At 38.1% G+C, this 24,172-nt stretch overlaps 1 protein-coding gene across 1 annotated transcript; it reads right to left on the bottom strand.

Annotated features, from left to right (window-relative positions):
- Positions 1 to 22,587: 22,587 nt before the first annotated feature.
- On the bottom strand, positions 22,588 to 23,376 carry LOC145112617 (uncharacterized). Its single transcript, XM_079048760.1, has one exon. The coding sequence runs from the start codon at positions 23,374 to 23,376 to the stop codon at positions 22,588 to 22,590; it is 789 nt and encodes a 262-aa protein (XP_078904886.1).
- Between the last annotated feature and the right edge of the window lie 796 nt (positions 23,377 to 24,172).

Raw genomic sequence — 24,172 nt, 5'->3', positions numbered from 1 at the left:
ATAAATAAATTCATCTTTTTGGCCCAAGTTTTAATAAATTCACATTTTTAGTTCATCTTATCAAAAATTTACATTTTTGGAACAACTTTATTGAAAATGACATTTAAGCCCACAAAAGTCCAAAGATTTACAATCTTGGCCCAAAAATTCGTAAAAAGCCCAAAAGAAGCCCGTTTATGAACTTTTGCACTTCTAGCCCTTTTAAGATCACAAATCTTGTAAAGATTCATATTTATCAAAATGCATTCTTTTTGGTCCCTTAAAAACCGTGACTTACATAAAAATACCCATTTTTGGTTAATTTGTTACTTTTGGCCCTCTTATGTAATTTTCTTAGTTTTAAGTAACTTTGATGTATATTAAAACCTTTTCTTTCCATAATAAGTTGAAATAAGTGTTATACTCTACAAATATCATCACATTTTAGTTGATCTTCAAGTTCATGGAGTTTATAACACATAATCACACATATATCATGAAAAACACACAAAATCATGCATACACACATAGATCTACACAAAACAACTTGTATTCTCGCCCAAAACATAGTAAATATCGAAAATAGGGGGTATGAACTCACATTGGTTTGATGGATTCGGTTTTTGGTGAAGAATGAGAGAGATTTCGGCCTAGCTCACTTCTTGAAGAGGATTTCGAGTCCAAGATGGTTCTAGGAGCTTAAATCACGAAATGAGAGTGGTTTAAGGAGAGATTTCTTAGACTAAACTTGAATCAAAAGTTATAGAGTTTCACAATAACTTACCAAGAATGAATGAGCTTTGATGAAGAGTTCTTGATGCACCCTTAAAACTCACGAGAATTTGGAAGGATGAAGGGAGTTTTCTTGGAGTTCTAGAGAGGTTTTTGATGTAGTCGAAATGAAAGAGGATGAGGGTGGTGGTGTGAGTGTTGGGCCGAGATTAGAAGAAGAGGGAGGGAAGATAGAGATGACAGGATTGTTGCATGGGAACATGAGATTTCCTTGATACATGATGTATAATTGCATGGATACCCATTAATTAATTATGAGGTGGCAAGTCCTAACTCTACTCCTTTGTTTATTCCCCTTATATATATATATATATATATATATATATATATATATATATATATATATATATGGCCGAGAATGAGGGGGAAGGAAAAGAGAAGGAAAAGTTTGGGACTTTATTGAACATTTTCGAGATTATAGGCCCAACATGAAGGTTTTCGGCCCATTGGGCCCTTCTTATGGGTTTACGGCCCAAAGGTGGTGAAGGGATGGGGTTTACGGCCCAAAATGAGGAAGGAATGGGGTTTACGGCCCAACATTGTTCTAGAGATTTGTTCACGGCCCATATAGGCCCATGAAAATGAAGTGGGACATTTTAGGCCCAATAAAGCCCATGAGAAATCTTATGGCCCAAAATGCTATCATTTAATAATTATGTGTCCAACTAGGGCCCATATAAGGATTCTTAGCCCATAATGACCAAGTTATGAGTTTATTGGTCCATTAGGCCCAATAAGGGGATCCTGGTCCATTCTGAGTTTGAACTGGGATATTAGGGTTTTAAACTTATAGTTGAGTATATCAGGTGCATTAAATTAGGTTTTGAACTTCACTCATGAGTTTTGATTCAAATGGTTGATTTTGAATGAGCTTAGTACAAGACATCAACTTAGATTACAAGTTATACAAGAGTTGATTACATGAATACAAAATTTCCTAGCCAAAAATGCTAGTTATGACGTCATCCCCCCGTTAGAGGGAATTTCGTCCCGAAATTCTTTTGAATGATAGAGCTATGAACGAGAGAATAAGTGAGGGTACTTCTGCTTCATTTGGTCCTCTCGTTCCCATGTGAATTCCGGTCCATGATTAGCGTTCCATCGAACCTTCACAATTAGAATGCGACTCTGCTTCGTACGCTTCACTTCTCTGTCCATTATCTCAACTGGTTCTTCGACGAATAGGAGATTATTGTTTATTTCGATCTCTTCCAGAGGAATGATGAGGGTTTCATCTGATAAGCACTCTTTCAAATTAGAGACGTGGAATACGGGGTGTATGCTGCTGAGCTCCGCAAGTAACTGCAACTTATATGCCACAGACCAATTCGGGCAAGAATCTCGAATGGTCCGATGTATCGCGGATTTAGTTTTCCCCGTTTCCCAAAACGGATCATCCCTTTCCAGGGAGAGACCTTTAATAGTACCCGATCTCCGACTTGGAATTCCAGAGGTTTCCGTCGTTTATCAGCATAGCTCTTTTGTCGGTCACGCGATGTTTGAAGTCTGGCTTTGATTTGGATTATCTTCCTTGTTGTTTCTCGTATCAACTCTGGTCCTGTAAGAATGCGGCTCGGTGATTGCCCTTTTGCCAGCTGGGTGTCACCCACCTCAGCCCAGCAGAGAGGCGATCTACATTTGCGACCATACAAAGCCTTGAAAGGAGCAACCCTTATACTCGTGTGATAGTTGTTGTTGTACGAGAATTCAATTAGAGGCAAGTGAATATCCCAAGATTTGCCAAAATCGATCACACAGGCCCGGAGCATGTCTTCAAGTGTTTGAATGGTCCGTTCGCTCTGGCCATCGGTTTGAGGGTGGTAAGCAGTGCTCATGTCTAGCTGTGTTTCCATTGCCTTCTAGAGCGACTGCCAAAACCATGAAGTAAATCTACTATCCTGATCTGAGATAATAGATACTGGCACTCCATGAAGTCTCACGATCTGTTTTATATAGATTCGTGTTAATCTTTCCATCTTGTATGATTCCTTGATTGGCAGGAAATGGGCGGATTTGGTTAACCTATCGACAATCACCCAGATAGCATCCAATCCGTCCGCTGTCTTAGGTGATTTGGTTATGAAGTCCATGGTAATCCTTTCCCATTTCCACTCGGGTATCACTGGCTGTTGTAATAATCCCGAGGGATTTTGATACTCCACTTTCACTTTGGCACAAGTGAGACACTTGCCCACGTAAGTGGTGATCTCTGCCTTCATATTTGGCCACCAATAGTGTTGTTTCATGTCCAGGTACCTTTTATCCGAACCTGGATGGACGTAATATCGTGTTTTATGAGCCTCGTTCATGACTACCTCTCTGAATCCCCCAAATTTAGGGACCCAAAGTCTATTTATGAAGTAGTAAGCTCCGTCCTCTCTGACTTCGAGGTTTTTATCCATCCCACGCAGTGTTTCATTTGTGGTGTTATCCAGTTTCAATGCATCAGATTGGGCTCCTTTAATCTTCGGGATTAGGTGGGAGTGGATGGTTATCGATAATGTCTTCACCCGACGACCGGAGTATTCTTTCCTGCTCAGGGCATCGGCTACCACGTTAGCCTTGCCTGGGTGGTACATGATCTCACATTCATAGTCATTTAGCAGCTCAACCCACCTTCGCTGCCTCATGTTCATCTCCTTTTGGTTTAGAATGTGCTAGAGGCTTTTATGATCCGTGAAAATGGTGCACTTTGTACCGTAGAGGTAGTACCTCCATATCTTTAGGGCGAAGACCACAGCTCCCAGCTCGAGATCATGGGTGGTGTAATTTACTTCATGTGTCTTCAATTGTCTGGATGCGTAAGCTATCACCTTTCCACACTGCATGAGGACCCAGCCTAACCCTTGGTTCGAAGCATCGCAATAGACTACAAAGTCTTCGGTTCCCTCTAGTAAGGATAGCACTGGTGCACTACAGAGGGCTCGCTTCAACTTTTGGAAGGTAGCTTCTTGCTTGTCCGTCCAGTTGAAAGATGCACCTTTTTTTGTCAGGTTGGTGAGGGGCTTGGCTATCTTTGAGAAGTTCTGAATAAACCATCGGTAGTAGCCTGCGAGACCCAAGAATTATCGAATTTTTGTTGGTGTCTTCGGAATTCCCCAACCTTCAATGGCCTTGATCTTGGAAGGATCTACGTGAATCCCTTCCTTACTGACTACATGACCCAAAAAGTTTACACTGCGAATCCAAAACTCGCATTTTGAGAGTTTAGCGTATAGCCTTTCAGCTCTCAGAGTTTCCAAGATTTGATGGAGATGTTGATCGTACTCCTCCTTGCTTTGGGAGTATATGAGAATTTCATTGATGAAGACGATTATGAAAATATAGAGGAATGGGTGGCAGACTCGATTCATGAGGTCCATAAATGTTGCAGGGACATTTGTTAGACCGAAGGGCATCACAACAAATTCGTAATGACCGTATCGAGTTCGGAAAGCGGTTTTTGGAATGTCCTCTTCTCGGACTCGAAGCTGATGATAACCATATCTTAGATCTATTTTTGATAAATAACTAGCTCCTTGAAGCTGGTCAAATAGATCGTCAATCCGAGGGAGTGGGTTGTTGGATATAGTGTCTAAGTCCATAACTTTATTTGGTATGTACTTGACCCGACCCGGTATGGTCCATTTGGGTTGCATGGCATTGCAATACTTGGATAGACTAAATGAGAGAATAAGGCACTTATGATTATTAATATATTATAAGTTCTAATATATTAATAATAGTATTATTTAATTAGTATTGATCAAGTATTAATCTAGTATTAATTTGGTGATCAAAGTGAGACTAATTAAATATATAGGGTTGATTATGACAATCATCAATTCTTTTATGGTGGATTAATGATCCATGGTGTATGGGTTTGGTTATAACCATATGGAGCTCCATGGATAGTCCATGGGAGTTACAAACCCATGGGTCATGAGAAATCAAGAGTCATGACAATTAAGGGCATTCATGTGTAAACCCTAATTGTGACAACACTATAAAAGAAACCCTATGGCTAGCAAAATCATGACCTAGTTGACCTAGTGTTACTAGAGAGGGCATAACCGATTTTGAGTGCTATAAGTATTCTCTCAAGTTATTCCAAGTCTTGTGGTGTTGTGTGAAGCATTTGAGGCACAACATTTGGGGTGCTAGGCTCACAAAGTCTTGAAGGAACCCAAGCAACAACAAGGTATGTACTTCTACTAGTTTATATGTTTTATGTAATCCCCATGCCATGCTAGTTAGGAAATAACCTTGGAAAAGAAATTTGCATGTATATAGAGAAAACATAGATTCAAGGTTATTAGGGTTGCATGTACACTTAGGAAGTGTTAGAATGCTCAAAACCCATCAGTGGTATCAGAGCCTAGGATTGTTTTCTGTATACTTGATGCAAAACTGCTTAAAAATCGAAAATTCTGCATTCTGACGACTGGACTCGCCGAGTCCATGGGGAGGACTCGCCGAGTCCATGAACAAATTCATCCTACTCGACGAGTAGAATAATGCACTCGGCGAGTAGGAGCGTGCTGGGCAGTTTTTCGAGTTTTGTTGCTGGAAATGGATTAAGATCATTATCCCAATCTGTTTTGGACTTGTAAAATCTGTTTTTCAAAATGATAAAGATTATGTTAACCCATTTTACATGACTTTTATCAATTTTCAAGTATTGTATATGTTTATATGATTTCTTGAAATTGCTTGACATGAATTTGTGTTCTTATGAGTTTTTAGAAGATCATAGGAATTATGTGTAACCTCCATGTGTGTTTAATTCATGATCTTAATGGCTATGATGGTGTCCATAACTTGTCCTCAAGATATGGATAACCAAAAGTCACTTCTTTTAATTGTGATTAAAGAACTAAAGAAGTTTCATAAAATGAAGAGTCTTCATTTTATGAACCACTAAAACTCATAAGTTACAAATTGAAGAGACTTGGAATAGTTTCAATTCTTGCCCTCAAGTTTTGGAATTTGAAAAGTCTTACACTTTAATACTTTAATTCCAAATTAAACCTTAGATTTTTAAAAAGTTTAAAAATCAACCCTTATACTATTATTATAATTTTAATTATATAGATATGTATAAGAATATGTCATTCTTACCGTTAGTAGGCCTCATTCACGAAGCCGGTCTATAAGGGGGGTATAAGGTTGTTGCCTATAAAATGGTGACTTAATGGGTGTCCACTCTCACCCACCGCTTCCTTGATCGGTGGAGGGTCGTTAGCCGAACGGGTAGGATACGACTTTAAATACTCGTTAAAAGTATAATGAATTATAAAGTAACTATGCATTATAAATTCCCAATCTTAGTTACTTTAGGAAAATGTGAAATTGGTGCTAGCCCATAAAATTACACTTTTTACCTTACCAAGTCGTTAGTGGAGCGTGTGTGGTTAACCGGCACACTAACATGGACTAGTAAGAGTGGCAAAGGGTAACTTGACTTTATTATAGATCGGTGGAGCGTGTGTGGTTAACCGGCACATCGATTAGGTAATATTGTTGAGGGTACCAAGTCAATTTGTATGGTTATTCACACCATGTTTGTGATCCTCGGCATCCCAGTCACAAACTTGAGAGGGCACAATCGAGATTCAAACATGCCATTGAAAGTTCAATGTATCTCAAAAGATCTAGGAGTTTCAAATCCAATTAAAAACTTAATTATATTTCGTTTTTTATGGTGGGAATTGGTAAATCGTCATTTACCTACCTTCAACTACTTTATAATTTGGATTACGGCATCCCTCTTCCAGTTATAAATAGGTTGTTGGGTCCTAGCCTTAATATTTCATATTGGGTGTTATATTAAGGACTTTAAATCAACTAACTTGAATTTCTCCCATTATAGATGTCTAGTTTAGACAGCTATGGTCTTCCCAAATCTTTAGGAACAAGCTTCCTAATGAAGATGATATCCCGAATGGCAATCAAGGTGAAAGATCAATCCCTTTGTTATGCATTAGTGGGACTGAAAATCATACATCACTTCCTCCACCTACTCCAATAAATCTCCCTATCCCACAAGTTTCAAGACATGATAAGTTCTAAGTCACTCAATCCCTATTGGCAAACAAAGTCTATATGTGCTCAGGTCTTGGAGATTAAGTCACATATTGACAAGCCGGGAGAGTCGGGTATCGAAGTCTCAAGGTAGCTGGCTGTTGACTTGGTCACTCCCTGATAACAGATCACGACATGACCCTTAATGATCTTACCTATTTGCTTGATGATGCTGAATCAACAATGATTTGGAGCATTGGTAAAGCAAAATTTGATTAGAAGATCAACTTCCCACACTTCCATGGACATTGACAATGGTAACATTGGAAGTCTAGAAAAACTTTCTCTTCCCAATTGAAAGGGATTGGCCATAGTCAACTCGGTTGACCAAATGGTAAAGAGAAAGTCTAAGTATGTGATAGTCCTGTGTACCGTTTCCAAAGAGTCCATATGTTTCTGTTGCCAAAGGAAGGGCATTGGTTGCGAAGCTGCCAAATTTACCTAAAAATCCATAAGGATAGTAAAGTCAAAGTTTTGACTCTACTTCAGGTAAAGTCCATTGCCTAACTCTATTAAGTTTCTATTCTGAGATTCTTATTGCATGATGTGACTGGGTCACATGTTGATGTTTTAAGAATCAAAGAAAGGTGAAGAAACTTAAAGGAAGTATATGTTGATTCTGATCGCGAAGAGGGATTTTGATCGCAAGGTTCGGTGATCAGAATTATGAGCTATTACTTAAGAGTTGAGACATATTGCTTAGGAATAGATAACAACAAGGTTTTCATATGGGTTGTAAGGATAAGTTTTCCGCAAAGTTTTAAAATAAAAAAAAAAAGTTTTGATTTTATTTATTTTAAGTATCCTTACAATGGTATTTGTGAAAAATTGTTGATTATATGTTTCCATTAATAACAATATTTGAAAATGGATTTGATTCTTTCATTTGTGGTAGTATCATAATTTACCAAATAAGGAAAGATTCTCATCGCCCAAGTTTCAGTTAGATGGAAACTTGGAATCATGCAACTTGTATTGTATGATGAATGAGAAGTTTTCGTCTTTGGGAAATTAAGACTAATTCCTTGTTCACATGTACATGTAAGTCAAGTGAAGGACTAAAAGATTGGGTACACTTGGTTGTGTGCTGGTCAGGTCCACCACAAAGGTAGATAAGATTATTCGTTATGATTTACTAAAGTTTAGTAAATATGGTTATGCTTACGAGTTTAAGTGTAATTCTGAAACATTGGAAAAGTTTCAATGTATGGCAGAATGAATAAGAAGAATCAAATAAGGCAGAAAGATAAAAGTTTCTCCAATCTGAAGAGATGGGAGAGTACTTGTGTATTTTGTTTTATGATTATCTTAGTGATTATGGAACCATATCACAATTGATCCTCTAAGGACACCTTAGTGTGTTTGTTGCCTAAGGAGAGGAATCGTGAATTGTTGAAATGGTTAAATCAAAAGATAATTCATACTTCGTTCCAAAAAAAAAAAACAAAAAAAACAAATCCTGGAGTAATACTCCAGGATTGTAACTTGAGTGACATAGTCTTTAGAAAGTTCATAACACTTGTCAAATGTAGAGTAAGATGTTTCCTATTCTTGTACATTTGAGATTGGTAAGTTGTGATGTTTTGGATAAAACAAAGACCAACTAAAACCAATAGTGAGAAGTGTTGAACTTGATAAGAATCCGCACTAGCTCTTGAATATTTGTATTGTCAAGAAATGGTTCTTAACAAAGAGAAGTCTTATATGTCAAGAGGACAGTGGGAGTCTAAAAGATTCTGAAATAGTTTCAAGAACTAATCAAGAGTTTTGTTAATCACTAGCCCACGACTTGAGGTTTATAACCTATCGTGTTGACATATTCTTATTTCTGTGTCTATTCCAGTTAAAAGTTGATTATGCTTGTGAATTCTATGAGTTCTCAATTGTTTGCATAACAACCCGGAAGCAATGGTGGGCATTGTGCTACCAGGTGGCAAGAAATTAAGATTGCACAAGTTCAGTCCATATGAATTTGGAAGTGTCACTAACCTAGTCCTGTGATTATGGTTATGATAAATTCACATGGATAGGAACACATACACCATAAAATCTAAGTGTCATAAGGTTTCTCTTCGATTCATGAAAATGATGGTGAGGAAACGCTTCCACTAAGAAGATTTTAAGTAGATAGCGGTTGTGATATTTGCATTCTCATATAGTTAGTGGAGCGTGTGTGGTTAACCGGCACACTAACTAGTGAGAATTGCAAAAGGTCTAGACAAACATGTGAGCTATCTAAGGAAAGGTGTATGTTTTTGATAAAGTCTTATCAAAGCAATCTAGTATCAGAAATATGAACTTTGGTAAGAAAGTCAATAAAGTATTGATTTCTAGAAGTCCAGTTGATTTCTGAGTACATGTCAAAGCTAGTGGGAGCATAAAGTGTTATGCTGGTAATCATTATGCTAGTGGGAGCATGACGATTATGTTAAATATTGCAGGTTAGCAATGTTAATTATAGAAAACAAAAGTTTCAATTCGCCTTGAAAAAGTTGTTTTGCTATAACTAAGGGAGGGGATTTTATACTTCACTCCAATTCTACAAGCTTAGATTGAGAATTTAATATACTTTAGTCAAGAATATATATGAATGTTATGTTGGAATGGTTTAACATAAGGAAATTCTATATATTTTGCGTTCTCAAAATTCGATTATGATTACGGCATCCCTCTTCATAGTTAGAATTATGAAAACATGGCAAATAAAAATTTTTATAGCATAAATCATGTCCCATATGTTTTGGGTATAGGTTTGCCTACATGTGCTATAATATTTATCCATTCTAAATTTTCCAAATGCCTAGGGCATTAAGATGGAAAAAGGAATAGAACTGGAAATGACTAAAATGATTAAGCAAAGTTGTCGAGGACAATCTGAGGTTTACCAAAGATTGGTTGCTCATGGACAATTAGAAGTATAAAGTAAGGACCATATTGACATATTTTGAAAAGAGGCAACTCTTGTTCAGAAGTGATGGTCAAAATGGTAATATGGAATTGTCTCCATAAGTGGAAGTTATTCTTTGAATCTGTGTAAGATTAAAGAACTTAATGCTAAGAAGGATGTTCAAAGGAATGTACTTTGAATTTGAGACTTCATTTCCATGGAATTGTTTTCCATTGGAATACTTTGTAATTTCTGTTGCCAAGTCTTTATGACTTCTGTGCATAGTCATTACAAGGGGATCATTGCGTATAAGTTTAGAATCTAACAGATTACAGTAGATGGCAAGAGTTTGGTATTCTTTCATTTACAACGAGGATTGGAATTGTGAAATGAGCATCATTGGAATATTGTCAATTGATCTATTTCACAAAGAGAGGACCATATGTAAACATAGTATGCATACTTGGAGTATGGCATAATTGTTGTTTGGAAAAACATAGTGTACATGCTTGGAGCATGGGACAACTAATGTTTTAATTCAAGCATAAAGTTGATTACTCGAAACATAAATAATGAGTAATCAATATGGTGCTTAAATAAAAGGTGTTTTATTTACACTCAAAGTGTTGGGGCCATATAAGATTAGTATTATTCTTGTGTTTCACTTTGCATGTTTTGACTTCCAGAATAATTATGTTATGGTATATATTATATTATTCAAACCATCCACAGTCAGTCATATGTTGGAAGTAGATATGAATCAAGACTGTCATGAATTTGGCTTGTATGATTTGTCTAAAGTGCTTTAGACAATGCAATGGTTGCTACAACATTCATGAGTACTCATAAGGGCTGAGTATTGGACTCAACCCACGCTCACTTGCATCACTTCATGGAATTTATCTCGAGTGATCGTGAGATGGTAATATCATATAAATCTTCAAACCTAGAGATATGAGTTGTTGACTATGAGTTGGTTATTCATTGATTGTACGAAAACGCATTGGTAACTCGATGTCATAAAATGTGCCTTTGTGAATAATTCAATAAGTAGTTAGTACAAGCATATCAGTCGAAGTTTATCTGTTCCTTCTAGAAATAGAAGCGATATCTGGGCCCCTCGATGATTTGGTTTTGACCTATGTACCGGGCCCGGTCAGAACCTAATTGATGTGTTCAATTTAGTTCTATGTCGAAACAAATCAGAGATCGAGAAACAAATGCTGGACAATAAGTAAGACCATGTTCCATGTGTTTGTCCAGCTGATATCATGAGAACAGAGGATTATATGATCACTTATCTTAAATGGCGTATCATCATCATCTCAGTTCCGAGAGACTTTGAAAGAGCTACGATTGCTAGTCGGATTTTGAAGTCATATTTGCAAATATAGTTATTAGACTTATCCAAGTGGGAGACTGTTGGATATAGTGTCTAAGTCCATAACTTTATTTGGTATGTACTTGACCCGACCCGGCATGGTCCATTTGGGTTGCATGGCATTGCAATACTTGGATAGACTAAATGAGAGAATAAGGCACTTATGATTATTAATATATTATAAGTTCTAATATATTAATAATAGTATTATTTAATTAGTATTGATCAAGTATTAATCTAGTATTAATTTGGTGATCAAAGTGAGACTAATTAAATATATAGGGTTGATTATGACAATCATCAATTCTTTTATGGTGGATTAATGATCCATGGTGTATGGGTTTGGTTATAACCATATGGAGCTCCATGGATAGTCCATGGGAGTTACAAACCCATGGGTCATGAGAAATCAAGAGTCATGACAATTAAGGGCATTCATGTGTAAACCCTAATTGTGACAACACTATAAAAGAAACCCTATGGCTAGCAAAATCATGACCTAGTTGACCTAGTGTTACTAGAGAGGGCATAACCGATTTTGAGTGCTAGAAGTATTCTCTCAAGTTATTCCAAGTCTTGTGGTGTTGTGTGAAGCATTTGAGGCACAACATTTGGGGTGCTAGGCTCACAAAGTCTTGAAGGAACCCAAGCAACAACAAGGTATGTATTTCTACTAGTTTATATGTTTTATGTAATCCCCATGCCATGCTAGTTAGGAAATAACCTTGGAAAAGAAATTTGCATGTATATAGAGAAAACATAGATTCAAGGTTATTAGGGTTGCATGTATACTTAGGAAGTGTTAGAATGCTCAAAACCCATCATGGGTATCGGTTTTTGACAGTGAGCTTATCCAATTCCCTATAATCGATGCACATTCTGAAGGATCCATCCTTCTTTTTGACAAACAAGACTGGGGCTCCCTAAGGTGAGAAGCTTGGTCTGATAAATCCCTTGTTTAGCAGATCGCTTAATTGATTGGATAACTCCTGCATTTCGGCGGGAGCTAACCTGTAGGGTGATTTAGCAATTGATGTGGCTCCTGGTATTAGGTCGATTCAGAATTCGACCTGTCTCTCTGGGGGTATTCCCGGAAGGTCTTCAGGAAATACATCCGGGAAGTCGCATGCCACTTTGATGTCTTTAATGTTTACTTCTTCTTTGGCCTTGTCCACAATATGAGCGAGGAAATCATAGTTTTTCTTGTGCAGGCACTTCTGTGCCTTGATGCACGAGATAAGACGAAGATTGGCGTCAGATTTATCACCATAGATTATTAGGGTTTCGTAGTTGGGGAGGTGAAAGCGGACGACCTTCTCGTGACACATAATATCTGCATGGTGGGGGCTTAACCAATCCATGCCGATTATCACATCAAAACTCCTAATATTTACTGGCATCAAATCTATTTGAAATGAATGGTCGTTTAGTGTTAATGTGCACCCAACGTAAACATCTTTGGTTGTTTCGGTTTTCCCATTAGCCATCTCCACCGTGAAGGCTTCGTTTAGCTTCTGGGGTTGTTGTTTTAGTAAGTGTTTGAATTTGTTACTAACGAAGCTCCGCTCGGCTCCGCTATCGAATAAAATGCATGCGTAAGTGTTGTTAAGTGGGAACGTACCAGTAACAACCGTCAGGTCTTGAACTGCTTCACCTTGACCCAACGTCAGGACCCTTCCTGATCCTCCTGCCCCCCGGTTGTTGGCTCTGGGGAAATCGCATCTGAAATGACCGGTTCCTGCACATCCATAACACGTGTGACTAGCCCCAACGTTATTGTTGTTGCGGTTGTTTTTATTGTTGTTGTTGTTGTTGTTGTTGTTGTTGTGGTTCGGCTGTTGGTTTGGTTGGGGCTGAGATCTACAGTATCATGTGGTATGGCCCTTACGGTTGCAACTTGTGCACTGTATTTCTCTGCATTCTCCATAGTGGTGGTAACTGCATTTGTTACACTTGGGCAGAGTTCCCGTGTATTGTCTGTTCGTGGTTTGCGTGGTTGAGGCTGGAGCATGTGGTGTTTAGGCAACCTGAGCAGTAGCAACATGGACTGCTACAGTTTGCTGCTTTTTCGACAACTCTTAGTTTTTTCATCCCTTTCGCTTGATGTCTTTGTTTTTCTTGTTGTCTTTTCCTTCTTTCTTGACTTTAGTTTCTCCTGCTTTGGCACCTTCTTGTTGCCATGGTCGTATAACTTCTTGGCTACTCTTTTAGCACTGTCGTACCTTTCCGGGTTTGCTGCGATTACATTTCCTTGAATTGGAGAGGCCAGTCCCCAAATGAATCTTTTAAGTCTTCTTTCCTTTATACGTGATTATGCCTGGACACAGGAGTGACAACTCACTAAACCTTGAGATGTAAGCATGAATTTCGGAGTTTTGGACCGTGAGATTCCATAGTTCCTGCTCCATCTTCTGGATTTCTCCTCTTGGACAGCACTCCGCCATTAGCATTTCCTTGAGCTCCTCCCATGGCATAGAATTCGCCACTAGGAGTTTCATGGCCTCCACGTGACCATTCCACCAATAAATAGCTTGATCGACGAATGTGCAAGCTGCAAACTTTACCTTGCATTCTTCTGGGCATCCGCAGATCTCGAATACTGATTCAACTTTTTCTATCCACCTTTTCAGAGTTATCACGCCTCCTGTCCCGTTGAAGGTTCGAGGCTTGGCATTCGTGAAATCCTTGTAGGTACAGGTCCTTGTGGGTCCTTGGTGCATCCCCTGATTTGAACTTCTGGCTCCTTGCCTGTTACCTCCACTGTTATTTTCGTTGTGAATCTGTGCCAGTGTTGCGGTGACCGCAGCTAACACTGCCGCTTGGAACGCAGCTGACTTTATCTCCAGTGGTGTTGGTGTTGTGTTGTTTCCATGATTCGGTCTCTGAGGCATCTTCTGTCATGGAACAGAAAGATGTTCAGTATTTAGTGCATTCTAGTTTCACGATTCTTCAATTGTAGAACAGTTTCGGTGATAGGGTTATGCGTGAGTAAGTGAATGCATACAATCAACATGTAATAAAAGTAATAGAATACATAACAGATAACAACATCATGAGAAAATATATAACCGTTTTCATTAATGATAATCTTTTGATACATGAAAATTTGCCTATAAGGCATACAATACACGAAAGAAGATAAAATCCGACAGCGTAACGACTCCATGAGTAGTGTAATCACTTAATCATGAAGTCGATAGTACATAGAGTAGTACATAAAAGAAGTCCTAACAGTAGTGATGGTAAGTGAAAACTGATCCTAGTAGCGGTGGAGAGGGTCTGGTGGAGAAATCACATGCCAAAATGTCGCACCACTAGGTCGGCCATCTCGCTCATCTCCCTAGTGACCTCATCCCTCTCATGCTCAGCTTGCACGACTCGGGCTTCTATTGCTAATAGTTGTTGCCGAAGGGTGGCAACCTCCTCCTCTAATGAGCGAGTCTCATCGATGGGATCCCTCGGTGCTGTGGGGTGGTCCTGCCTCACCTCTGAAGTGGGAGGCTCGTTGGGGACTTCATTAGTGCCCCCATCTCCCTCCATATCCTCGCCAGGTTCCCCGAACTCATAGTCGATCTCCACGTATTCCTCAGGTCCTACACCTGGATTTGCCTCCTGACCTATAACAGGTTCTCCTTCAATCAACCCATTGGCCACCAGGTCCTGATAGTAAAGGATACCTTGTTGGAATTCTTTCATGACGACTGCATGAGAAACTGAGGGGTGAGAAACGTGTAAGGAGAGTGTACGCAGATAGCATTCCAAATACTCCTATAGTATTTTAATTGTTTAGGTTTGAGTTCCTTATAGCTTTTTGGATACGAGGTAAGTTTCTAGATTCATCTCCCAACATGATCACTCCCAAACACATGTTGGTCGTATTTTGAATAAATATAGTTGATCAGACTATATTTACCCCAAATACGACTACATAACTGTCCAGGTTTAATCATCGTGTTCAATTTCCTCCAGAGACTTTTAGTGTTATAATATTAATGCACACATAGCTATGTATTTTATTCAGAGTGTTTTAGTCCCATTATATTTATAGTTTCATATCTTGTATGATTAGATAAGCCAGTTCACTATAAACAATGCTCTGATACCAATCTGTCACACCCCCGAACCAGACGGCGGAAACGTCCGGGGGCTTGGGTGACTTTATTCTTGTAGTATCATCACAGAGTATATAATTGAAACATAACATCATCATCATCACACATGTAATATTACAACTGTCATTGGTTTACATCAAATACTGTATTCAATATTACATGCCAAAATACTCAAAGTATGATGAAACAAAACATAACAAAATATCCAAGAATTCTTTCTGCCCAACCTGCTAAACGATTTCCTGAGAATACAAGTTAATTTAAAAAGGTCAACATAAAAATGTTGGTGAGTTCATAAGCATGTTTGAGTAAAATGTTTTGTATTACTTTGTAAAAACCAGAAAATCCGATATTTTCTGAAAAACAGTTTTATATGTTTGTGTCCGATCTTGTATTAAGAGAATGACCCCAGACAACCTGATGTTGTCTGCGTAAGAGAATGTTGTAATCTCAACATCCGAAGTTGAGTACCAGCGCGTGAAGGTTACCGTGTTATCCACAAAAGATGGTTCCCCGTAAATTTTATGATGTTAATTCCTCTAAGTGAGTCGTTATAACCATACAAGATAATGACAAATTCGCCTGTCTTGGCGTTTTTCGGAAGTCGACGGAATAAGGTATGGTTTTTGTCACCCTGGACTGGCCTAGTCTAACTATAGCGAACAGCTCAGGTGTGGGGTGTCACCCCCGTATAGATCTATACACAAACTCTCGTTCTCCCTTCAGGAGACTCTGGTTATAACTACAGGCTACGATTGTACACTCAATAGGTGTCAACCGACACGTCTCACTAGATCCTTAATCGAATTTACGCGAAGAAAGAAAAACATATAAGGTATATTCCAGGCCCAATAAACATGTAAGTGGACAACTAAGGCCCAATAAGCATGTAAATTATTTCCAGGCTCAAAAGGAATGAGAATATATATCCCGACCCAATATACATGTAAAAGGACAACTAAGGCCCATTTAACATGTATATTATTTCCAGGCCTAATGAGGACGTGAATACCAAAATCGATCTGTGGTTTGTTACGTTGGTTGTTTAAGCTATGATGTTTACCAAAGTGACATAAAAAGCTCACCTTTGTAAAAGGTCATTGTTGGTCCTAAATACCGAAATTTCAATTGTGGCACATTTTTGGTAAAAATGATAATTTAGGTCCTTTAAGGACAAAATCTGCATTTGAGGCTAGTTCTAAGTAGAAATAACATTTTTAACTCAATTTTGTCAAAAATATCATTTTTGGCTTGGTTTTATGAAAATGTGCATTTTCGGCCCATTTATAAATAAATTCATCTTTTTGGCCCAAGTTTTAATAAATTCACATTTTTAGTTCATTTTATCAAAAATTTACATTTTTGGAACAACTTTGTTGAAAATGACATTTAAGCCCACAAAAGTTCAAAGATTTACAATCTTGGCCCAAAAATTCATAAAAAGCCCAAAAGAAGCCCATTTATGAAATTTTACAGTTCTAGCCCTTTTAAGATCACAAATGTCATAAAGATTCATATTTATCAAAATGCATTCTTTTTGGTCCCTTAAAAACCGCGAGTTACATAAAAATACCCATTTTGGTTATTTTGTCACTTTTGGCCCTCTTATGAAATTTTCTTAGTTTTAAGTAACTTTGATGTATATTAAAACCATTTCTTTGCATAATAAGTTGAAATAAGTGTTATGTTCTACAAATATCATCACATTTTAGTAGATCTTCAAGTTCATGGAGTTTATAACACATAATCACACATATATCATGAAAAACACACAAAATCATGCATACACACATAGATCTACACAAAACAACTTGTATTCTCGCCCAAAACATAGTAAATATCGAAAATAGGGGGTATGAACTCACATTGGTTTCATGGATTCGGTTTTTGGTGAAGAATGAGAGAGATTTCAGCGTAGCTCACTTCTTGAAGAGGATTTCGAGTCCAAGATGGTTCTAGGAGCTTAAATCACGAAATGAGAGTGGTTTAAGGAGAGATTTCTTAGAGTACATTTGAATCAAAAGTTATAGAGTTTCACAATAACTTACCAAGAATGAATGAACTTTGATGGAGAGTTCTTGATACACCCTTAAAACTCATGAGAATTTGGAAGGATTAAGGGAGTTTTCTTGGAGTTCTAGACAAGTTTTTGATGTAGTTGGAATGAAAGAGGATGAGGGTGGTGGTGTGAGTCTTGGGCCAAGATTAAAAGAAGGGGGAGGGAAGAGAGAGATAACAAGATTGTTGCATGGTAACATGAGATTTCCTTGATACATGGTGTATAATTGCATGGAGACCCATTAAATAATTATGAGGTGGCAAGTCCTAACTCTACTCCTTTGTTTATTCCCCTTATATATATATATATATATATATATATATATATATATATATATATATATATATATATATATATATATATATATATATATATATGGGCCGAGAATGAGGGGGAAGGAAAAGAGAAGGAAAAGTTTGGGCCTTTATTGAACATTTTCGAGATTATAGGCCCAACATGAAGGTTCTCGGCCCATTGGGCCCTTCTTATGGGTTTACGGCCCAAAGGTGGTGAAGGGATGGGGTTTACGGCCCAAAATGAGGAAGGGGGGGGGGGTTACGGCCCAACATTGTGCAAGAGATTTGTTCACGGCCCATAAAGGCCCATGAGAATGAAGTGGGACATTTTAGGCCCAATAAAGCCCATGAGAAGTCTTATGGCCCAAAATGCTATCCTTTAAGAATTATAGGTCCAACTAGGGCCCATATAAGGATTCTTAGCCCATAATGACTAAGTTATGAGTTTAATGGCCCATTAGGCCCAATAAGAGGATCTTGGTCCATTCTGAGTTTGAACTGGGATATTAGGGTTTTAAACTTATAGTTGAGTATATGAGGTGCATTGAATTAGGTTTTGAACTTCACTCATGAGTTTTGATTCAAATGGTTGATTTTGAATGAGTTCAGTACAAGGAATCAACTTAGATTATAAGTTATACAAGAGTTGATTACATGAATACAGGATTTCCTAGCCAAAAATGGTAGTTGTGACATCAACACATTGTAAACGATTACGGTGTAACAACTCCAATGCGTATTCATGTCCTGTCATTTCCTAATCATTATCCCATAATCGTTTCATACCCCTCTTCCAAAAATAATGGATGTACAGGTACATAAGAATTACGAGAAGTAACTTTTGATCGTGATCCATTATGAACCTAAAATCAACAAAGTAGAACTTTAAAAAACATTACATTAATCATATTTCAAGTAGCAAAAAAACATTACATAAACCATATTTCAAGTAGCAAAAAAACATTACATTAATCATATTTCAAGTACCAAAAAAACATTAGATAAACCATATTCCAAGTAGCAAAATAACAAAAAATAGTTCCAACAAAGGCAAAAAGGCCTAACAAAATAGTTCCAACAAAGGCAAAAAGACCTAACAAATAGTTTCAACACTAGAAAAATCATCGAACAATCTTTCCATCCTTCAAAACTCCTAAACTTGTACCCGTCATCTCAAGCCATCCTCGTAATATCTCGGGAACATCGGGCAAATGCATCCACATCTCTCTCATAGTCATGGTCCCGCCAAAAATATGATATGCAACAAAGCAAGGATCTGTAGGGCCTAACTAAAGCACCTCTAACTTCTCTAAACATTGAGGGATTGTATACCCTTTAGTCAAACTTTTTAGAGCTTTTTTCATTTCTAATGCTAAATCGCCAGCAGTAATAGAAGTTCCATCAGGTGAAGAAGCAGACGGTGAGGCACTAGGAGCTATAGGAGATGAGGGTTTAGCCCTTTTGTTGGGGTTACCAGATGGTGAATCAGAAGGAGAAGTTGCAGAAGGTGAAGCAGCAGAAGGTGGTGGCTCATAGTGGGAAGTGTCATCACCACCATCATCTATTGCATGAAAAGGGGTGGCGGTAATCTGAAGTGGTGGAACACGACAGGAGGATTCTCCAACTACTGATGATGATTGGGTTGAGTAACTCCTAAAATCACCAGCTGCACTATTTCCATCAAAAAGACGTGCAAAAAGATCTGCAAAAGGCAGTGGAATTGTTCTCAATGAAGTAGCCTTCGGATGCACCTAAACCCAAATGTAACAAAAAATAGTATAAGAATATTTGGCAACTTCAAACGTAAATGTTTAATATGTATATATATATATATATATATATATATATATATATATATTAATGTATATATATACCTTCTTAAAATCATCCCACTCCTCGCTGTTAAGTTAAAGTGTTTGTTTGAGAGTTGTATATATTACCAGTTTTGTTTTTTAAATACACCCATCATGTGTATTTGGCTTTCAGATTGTCATATGCGTTTTTCATTTGTTTTTGACTCAACTCAAACCTAAATTTCTCCTTAAGAACTCTTCCAAGCCTTATCCATGAGTCTTTCTGCAAACTCAATCCTTTTCTACCGACACTCTCTACTTCTTCAATACAAGTATCCAATAAGCATTTTAAATGCTCATTGGTCCATTGTTGTTTTTCTCCCATTATTTTTTCGAACGGAAAATTGAAATAAAAGCTAGCGAAAAACTAGCTAAACCAAAACAAAACAATTAGTTCAAGACAGGGTTTTTCAACCAATCAGTCCAATTTATGCTAGCCTTACGATTCCTAGCACTATACCAATTAAAAGAGAAAGAAACAACGGAATCAAACAAAACTTCCTTTTTCATCTTCTTGTTCCTAAACATGATATCATTTCGAAACGTCCACAACACCCAAAGCAAAGTAGAGCAAACCGAAGCCATAATCAACCTTTTAAACCTCACCATCGTCAACCCATCGACCCACTGCAACTGCTCTTCAACACTTGAAAACGAAGGAATATGAAGGTACACCCACTTTGCCACCTTAAGCCAAAGATGAAAAGCCACTGTATAACTAAAAATCAAATGATTCACGCTTTCCCGTGCCTGTTGACACACCGGACACAGCACCGAAGTAATGTCTAGCCCCCTTCTATCCAAATTATCTCTCGTAGGAAGGCTATTTAGCACCACTCTCCAAATAAAAATATTAATTTTTATAGGGAGCCATGTATTCCATCTAGTCTCCACACCAACTAAAGGAAGACTAAGTCGATCTAAAAGTAGTCGAGTCTCTTTCACAAAATACGTATCTTCGTCTCCAATAGCCCACCGTCAAGAATCCCTACTAGTTAGAGGGTGCACCGACTGCAACATCGTCATCAGTTGAAGAAGCTGATCAGCCAAAACCCCACCATCAAACATCCGAACCCATTGAAACCTTCAATCATGCCCGTCCTAATAGTCACTAACCAACGCATTAACATTACTAGATACAACACATAAACGAGGAAATCTAGCTCTAAGCATAATGTCACCACACCAAACATCATTCCAGAAGCTAATACTTTGGCCATTCCCCACCCTCCTACATATAGAGTCGAACGAAATTAATCCTCTATAATGCATATCCCAAACCGTATTAACAATCCCCAGCCAAACTCCTTTCTTTGGTTTGGACCGAGAGGCCATGCAAAACCCTCCATCACTCCCGTAACAGCTTTTAATGAGGTCCACCCAAAGAAGGTTAGAGCTATTCAAAAACCGCCAACGCCATTTATAAATCAAGGAGTAGTTAAACGACTCCAAACTACCAATGGAAAGGCCACCATTTTTTTATCATTTAACACCATCTCCCATTTAACCCAATGTAAGAATCTTTGACGATCATCTGCTCCCCAAAAGAATCTAGCTCTACTTCTTTCCAACTCCTTACAAACAGAATTAGGCATCCGAAACATGGAAAGAAAATAAATTCCCAAGCTGCCCAGCACTGATCTAACCAAAGTTAATCTGCCTCCAATAGATAACATCTTTGATTTCCAACCCGAAAGTTTTTTACGGAACCTGGTAAAAATTGATTCCCACGCCAACTTCCTGTGCATAAGCTGACCAACAGGAAGCCCAAGATAAACAAAAGGAATCGAGTCTGCACCACACCCTGTACATGTAGCTAATTGCACAATAGCCTCCTGCTCAACACCAACCACGTACAATTTTGACTTATGAAGATTAATCTGAAGCCCAGACGCCATATAGAAAACCCTAAGAATTCGACTTAAATTCTTGATATTCTCAGCATCCCATTCTCCAAGAAAGATTGCATCATCCGCATAAAACAAGTGCGAGATATGCAAGTTCTGTTCTCCAATAGTAACACCTTTAAAAATCAAATTGTGATTAGCATCTTCCATACACACATGCAAACCTTCCATAATCAGAATAAAAAAAACGGAGATAACGGATCTCCTTGACGAAGACCACGCTGCAGTTGAAACTCAGCTGTCGTATTACCATTCAGAAGGACCGAAGACCTAGCAGACTGCAGGCAACCCCTAATCCACATGCGCCATTTCTCACCAAATCCCATTACCTCCATAATCTTATCTAAATACTCCCATGAGATTGAGTCATAGGCTTTTTCAAATTCTACTTTAAATAACAACATTTTCTTTTTTTTCAACTTGGACCATCTAACGATTTCATTAACCATAAGAGACCCGTCTAAAATCTGCCTTCCTTTTATAAAGGCAGACTGGACTGGATTGACTAAATAGTCTACCACCTTAGCCAATCTATTAGCCAATAACTTCGCAACAATCTTATACTGCAACCCAATTAGACTAATCGGCCTATAATCTTTGATCTCGGTTGGATTTTCAACTTTAGGAATTAACGTAATAAAAGAAGAGTTACACCCTGGCGAAATGATACCGGTATCAAAAAACTCCCTCATGAAGTCATACTCATCCTTCTCAAAAAGACTCCAAAATTGTTTCAGGAACCGGAACGTAAACCCGTTGGGCCCGGAGCCCTATCACTCCCACACGACCACACCGCCTCCCTGACTTCATCATCCGAAAAATAAGCTTGTAAGGACTCCACCTGTTCTTCATTTAGTTTTCTAAACCGAAAGCTAGGGGTACCCATCCTAACCACCTTAGAATGCTTGAATTTATTTTTGTAAAACTTTAAAAACGCCTCCTTAACTAAACTTGGATTAGTCACCCAGGTACCATCTTGAGAGATTCCTTTAATAGTCATCTGTTTTCTTTTTCTTTTTAACATGCCATGAAAGAAATTTGAATTCTCATCTCCTTCTACCGCCCATTTAACCTTAGCCTTTTGAGCATAGTCCATACTCTCCGCCTTGTCAATATCCGAAACCTGTTGAAGAATATTCTTCCTCTCGACCATGTCATCAGCCGAAACAGTCCCACTATCAATCAACTTATCAATATCAAGAAAGCGATTAATAAACTCTTTTCTTTGCTCCCCTTTCAACTTACGCATATCAGCTTGCTAATCCTTAAGCTTGGCTTTAACGAGTTTGAGCTTATTCTTCAGGTTAAGACACTTATTCAAAGTACAGTCTGGAACAAATTCTTTAACTGCTTGAGAAACTACATCAGAAAAACCATTTATTTGAAGCCACGAATTAAAAAGCTTAAACGAAATTGGACCATAATTATTATGATCATCCTTCAAAAGTAACGGGCAATGGTCTGACCACCTCCTATCCAAAGCAATACACGAGATATCTGGAATAGCATCTAACAAACTCTCAGAAATAAGGAATCTATCCAACCGACTTAGTTTCATACCAGCCTTGTCCATCCGGGTAAATTTCCTTCCCTCCATAGGAATGTCAAAAAGATCAGCCTCATAAATGAAATTATTAAAATCGGCAGCCTGTGAGACAGAGAACAAAGACCCACGTCTCTCATTAGAAGATCTAACCACATTGAAATCACCAAAGACTATAAAATCACCATTTACTCTGGACATATACGAGATCACATATTGCCATATATCCCTTTTCTTTCCAGCATCTTGAGGAGCATACACATTGAACATAGTACATTTAATATTTTTTCTAATCCAGCAGCCTTCAACAATCACCACATTTTCATGACAATGTATCCTCTCATTCTTAAACACCGAAGTATCCCACACCGACAAAATACCATCTGAGCATCCCCTAGCCGTACTACAAGCAAAATCAAAAGCTGAATTACCCCAAAGAGACCTTATTTTAAAAAGGTCTACCCGAGTCAAACGCGTTTCTTGAATACCAATAGAATTCACCATGTTACTATTGCAAATCTCTTTAACCCATCTATGTTTTTTAGACGTATTTAGGCCACAAACATTAAGGGATACACAATTCATAAAGACTGAAGCACTCCCATACCGACTAGACGATTTTTCAAATCCGCCTTAGCATTCTCCACGTCATAACCAAGGATTTTTCCTAGCTCAATAAACCTACTCACTTCTTCACACGAGTTAGCCCCCACCGATGGGATAACATTCTTCAAAATCTTTACTGATCCTGTACTCCACGACTTCCTAAGATTATCCTCTGAATATTGAAAAGGCCCACGAGTTTCTTTGAAAACTTTACCCCCGAAACCTGGTGGCTTCGAGATACTAGCACTACTCCTTTGATCCTCCGACTGCACATTCTCCATTTTATTAAACTCAAATTTCGAAGCTGAACCATGACCAATACCCATCGATTGCACAGGAACATTGTGAGGCCTATTATTATTCCCTATTTCATCATTACCAGCATCATTAATTTTCTCCACTTCCTGTATAAAATCAGGTTCACTATTCACTTCATTAACATTAACATCCTCACGGTTTCGATCATGCTCCTTATTTTCTTTATCTGAATTGAAGCCAAAAGACTCACCTTCTCCTTCGTCAAACGATCCAAAGGAATTATTGTCTTCCTTTACAAAACTCCCATCTTGTGCCACATCAGGTTCCCACGGTGCCATTTCTTTCACATATACCTGGTAATCTGTACCTTCAATAGTTACCCATAACGATTCGTGAATACTTGCCATAATCCCAGTAAACACACATACTTTTCCAG

Source organism: Lactuca virosa, chromosome 5 (genome assembly GCF_052849685.1).
Source record: "Lactuca virosa cultivar CGN04683 chromosome 5, Lactuca_virosa_CGN04683_v6, whole genome shotgun sequence".
Classification (NCBI taxonomy): domain Eukaryota; kingdom Viridiplantae; phylum Streptophyta; class Magnoliopsida; order Asterales; family Asteraceae; genus Lactuca; species Lactuca virosa.
This window is presented reverse-complemented; position numbering and strand designations above follow the sequence as displayed.

Bases quoted from the DNA above. Each gene is read 5' to 3' on its own strand.
- LOC145112617 (XM_079048760.1), bottom strand. From the start codon at position 23,376: ATGGTGAATTCTATTGGTATTCAAGAAACGCGTTTGACTCGGGTAGAC.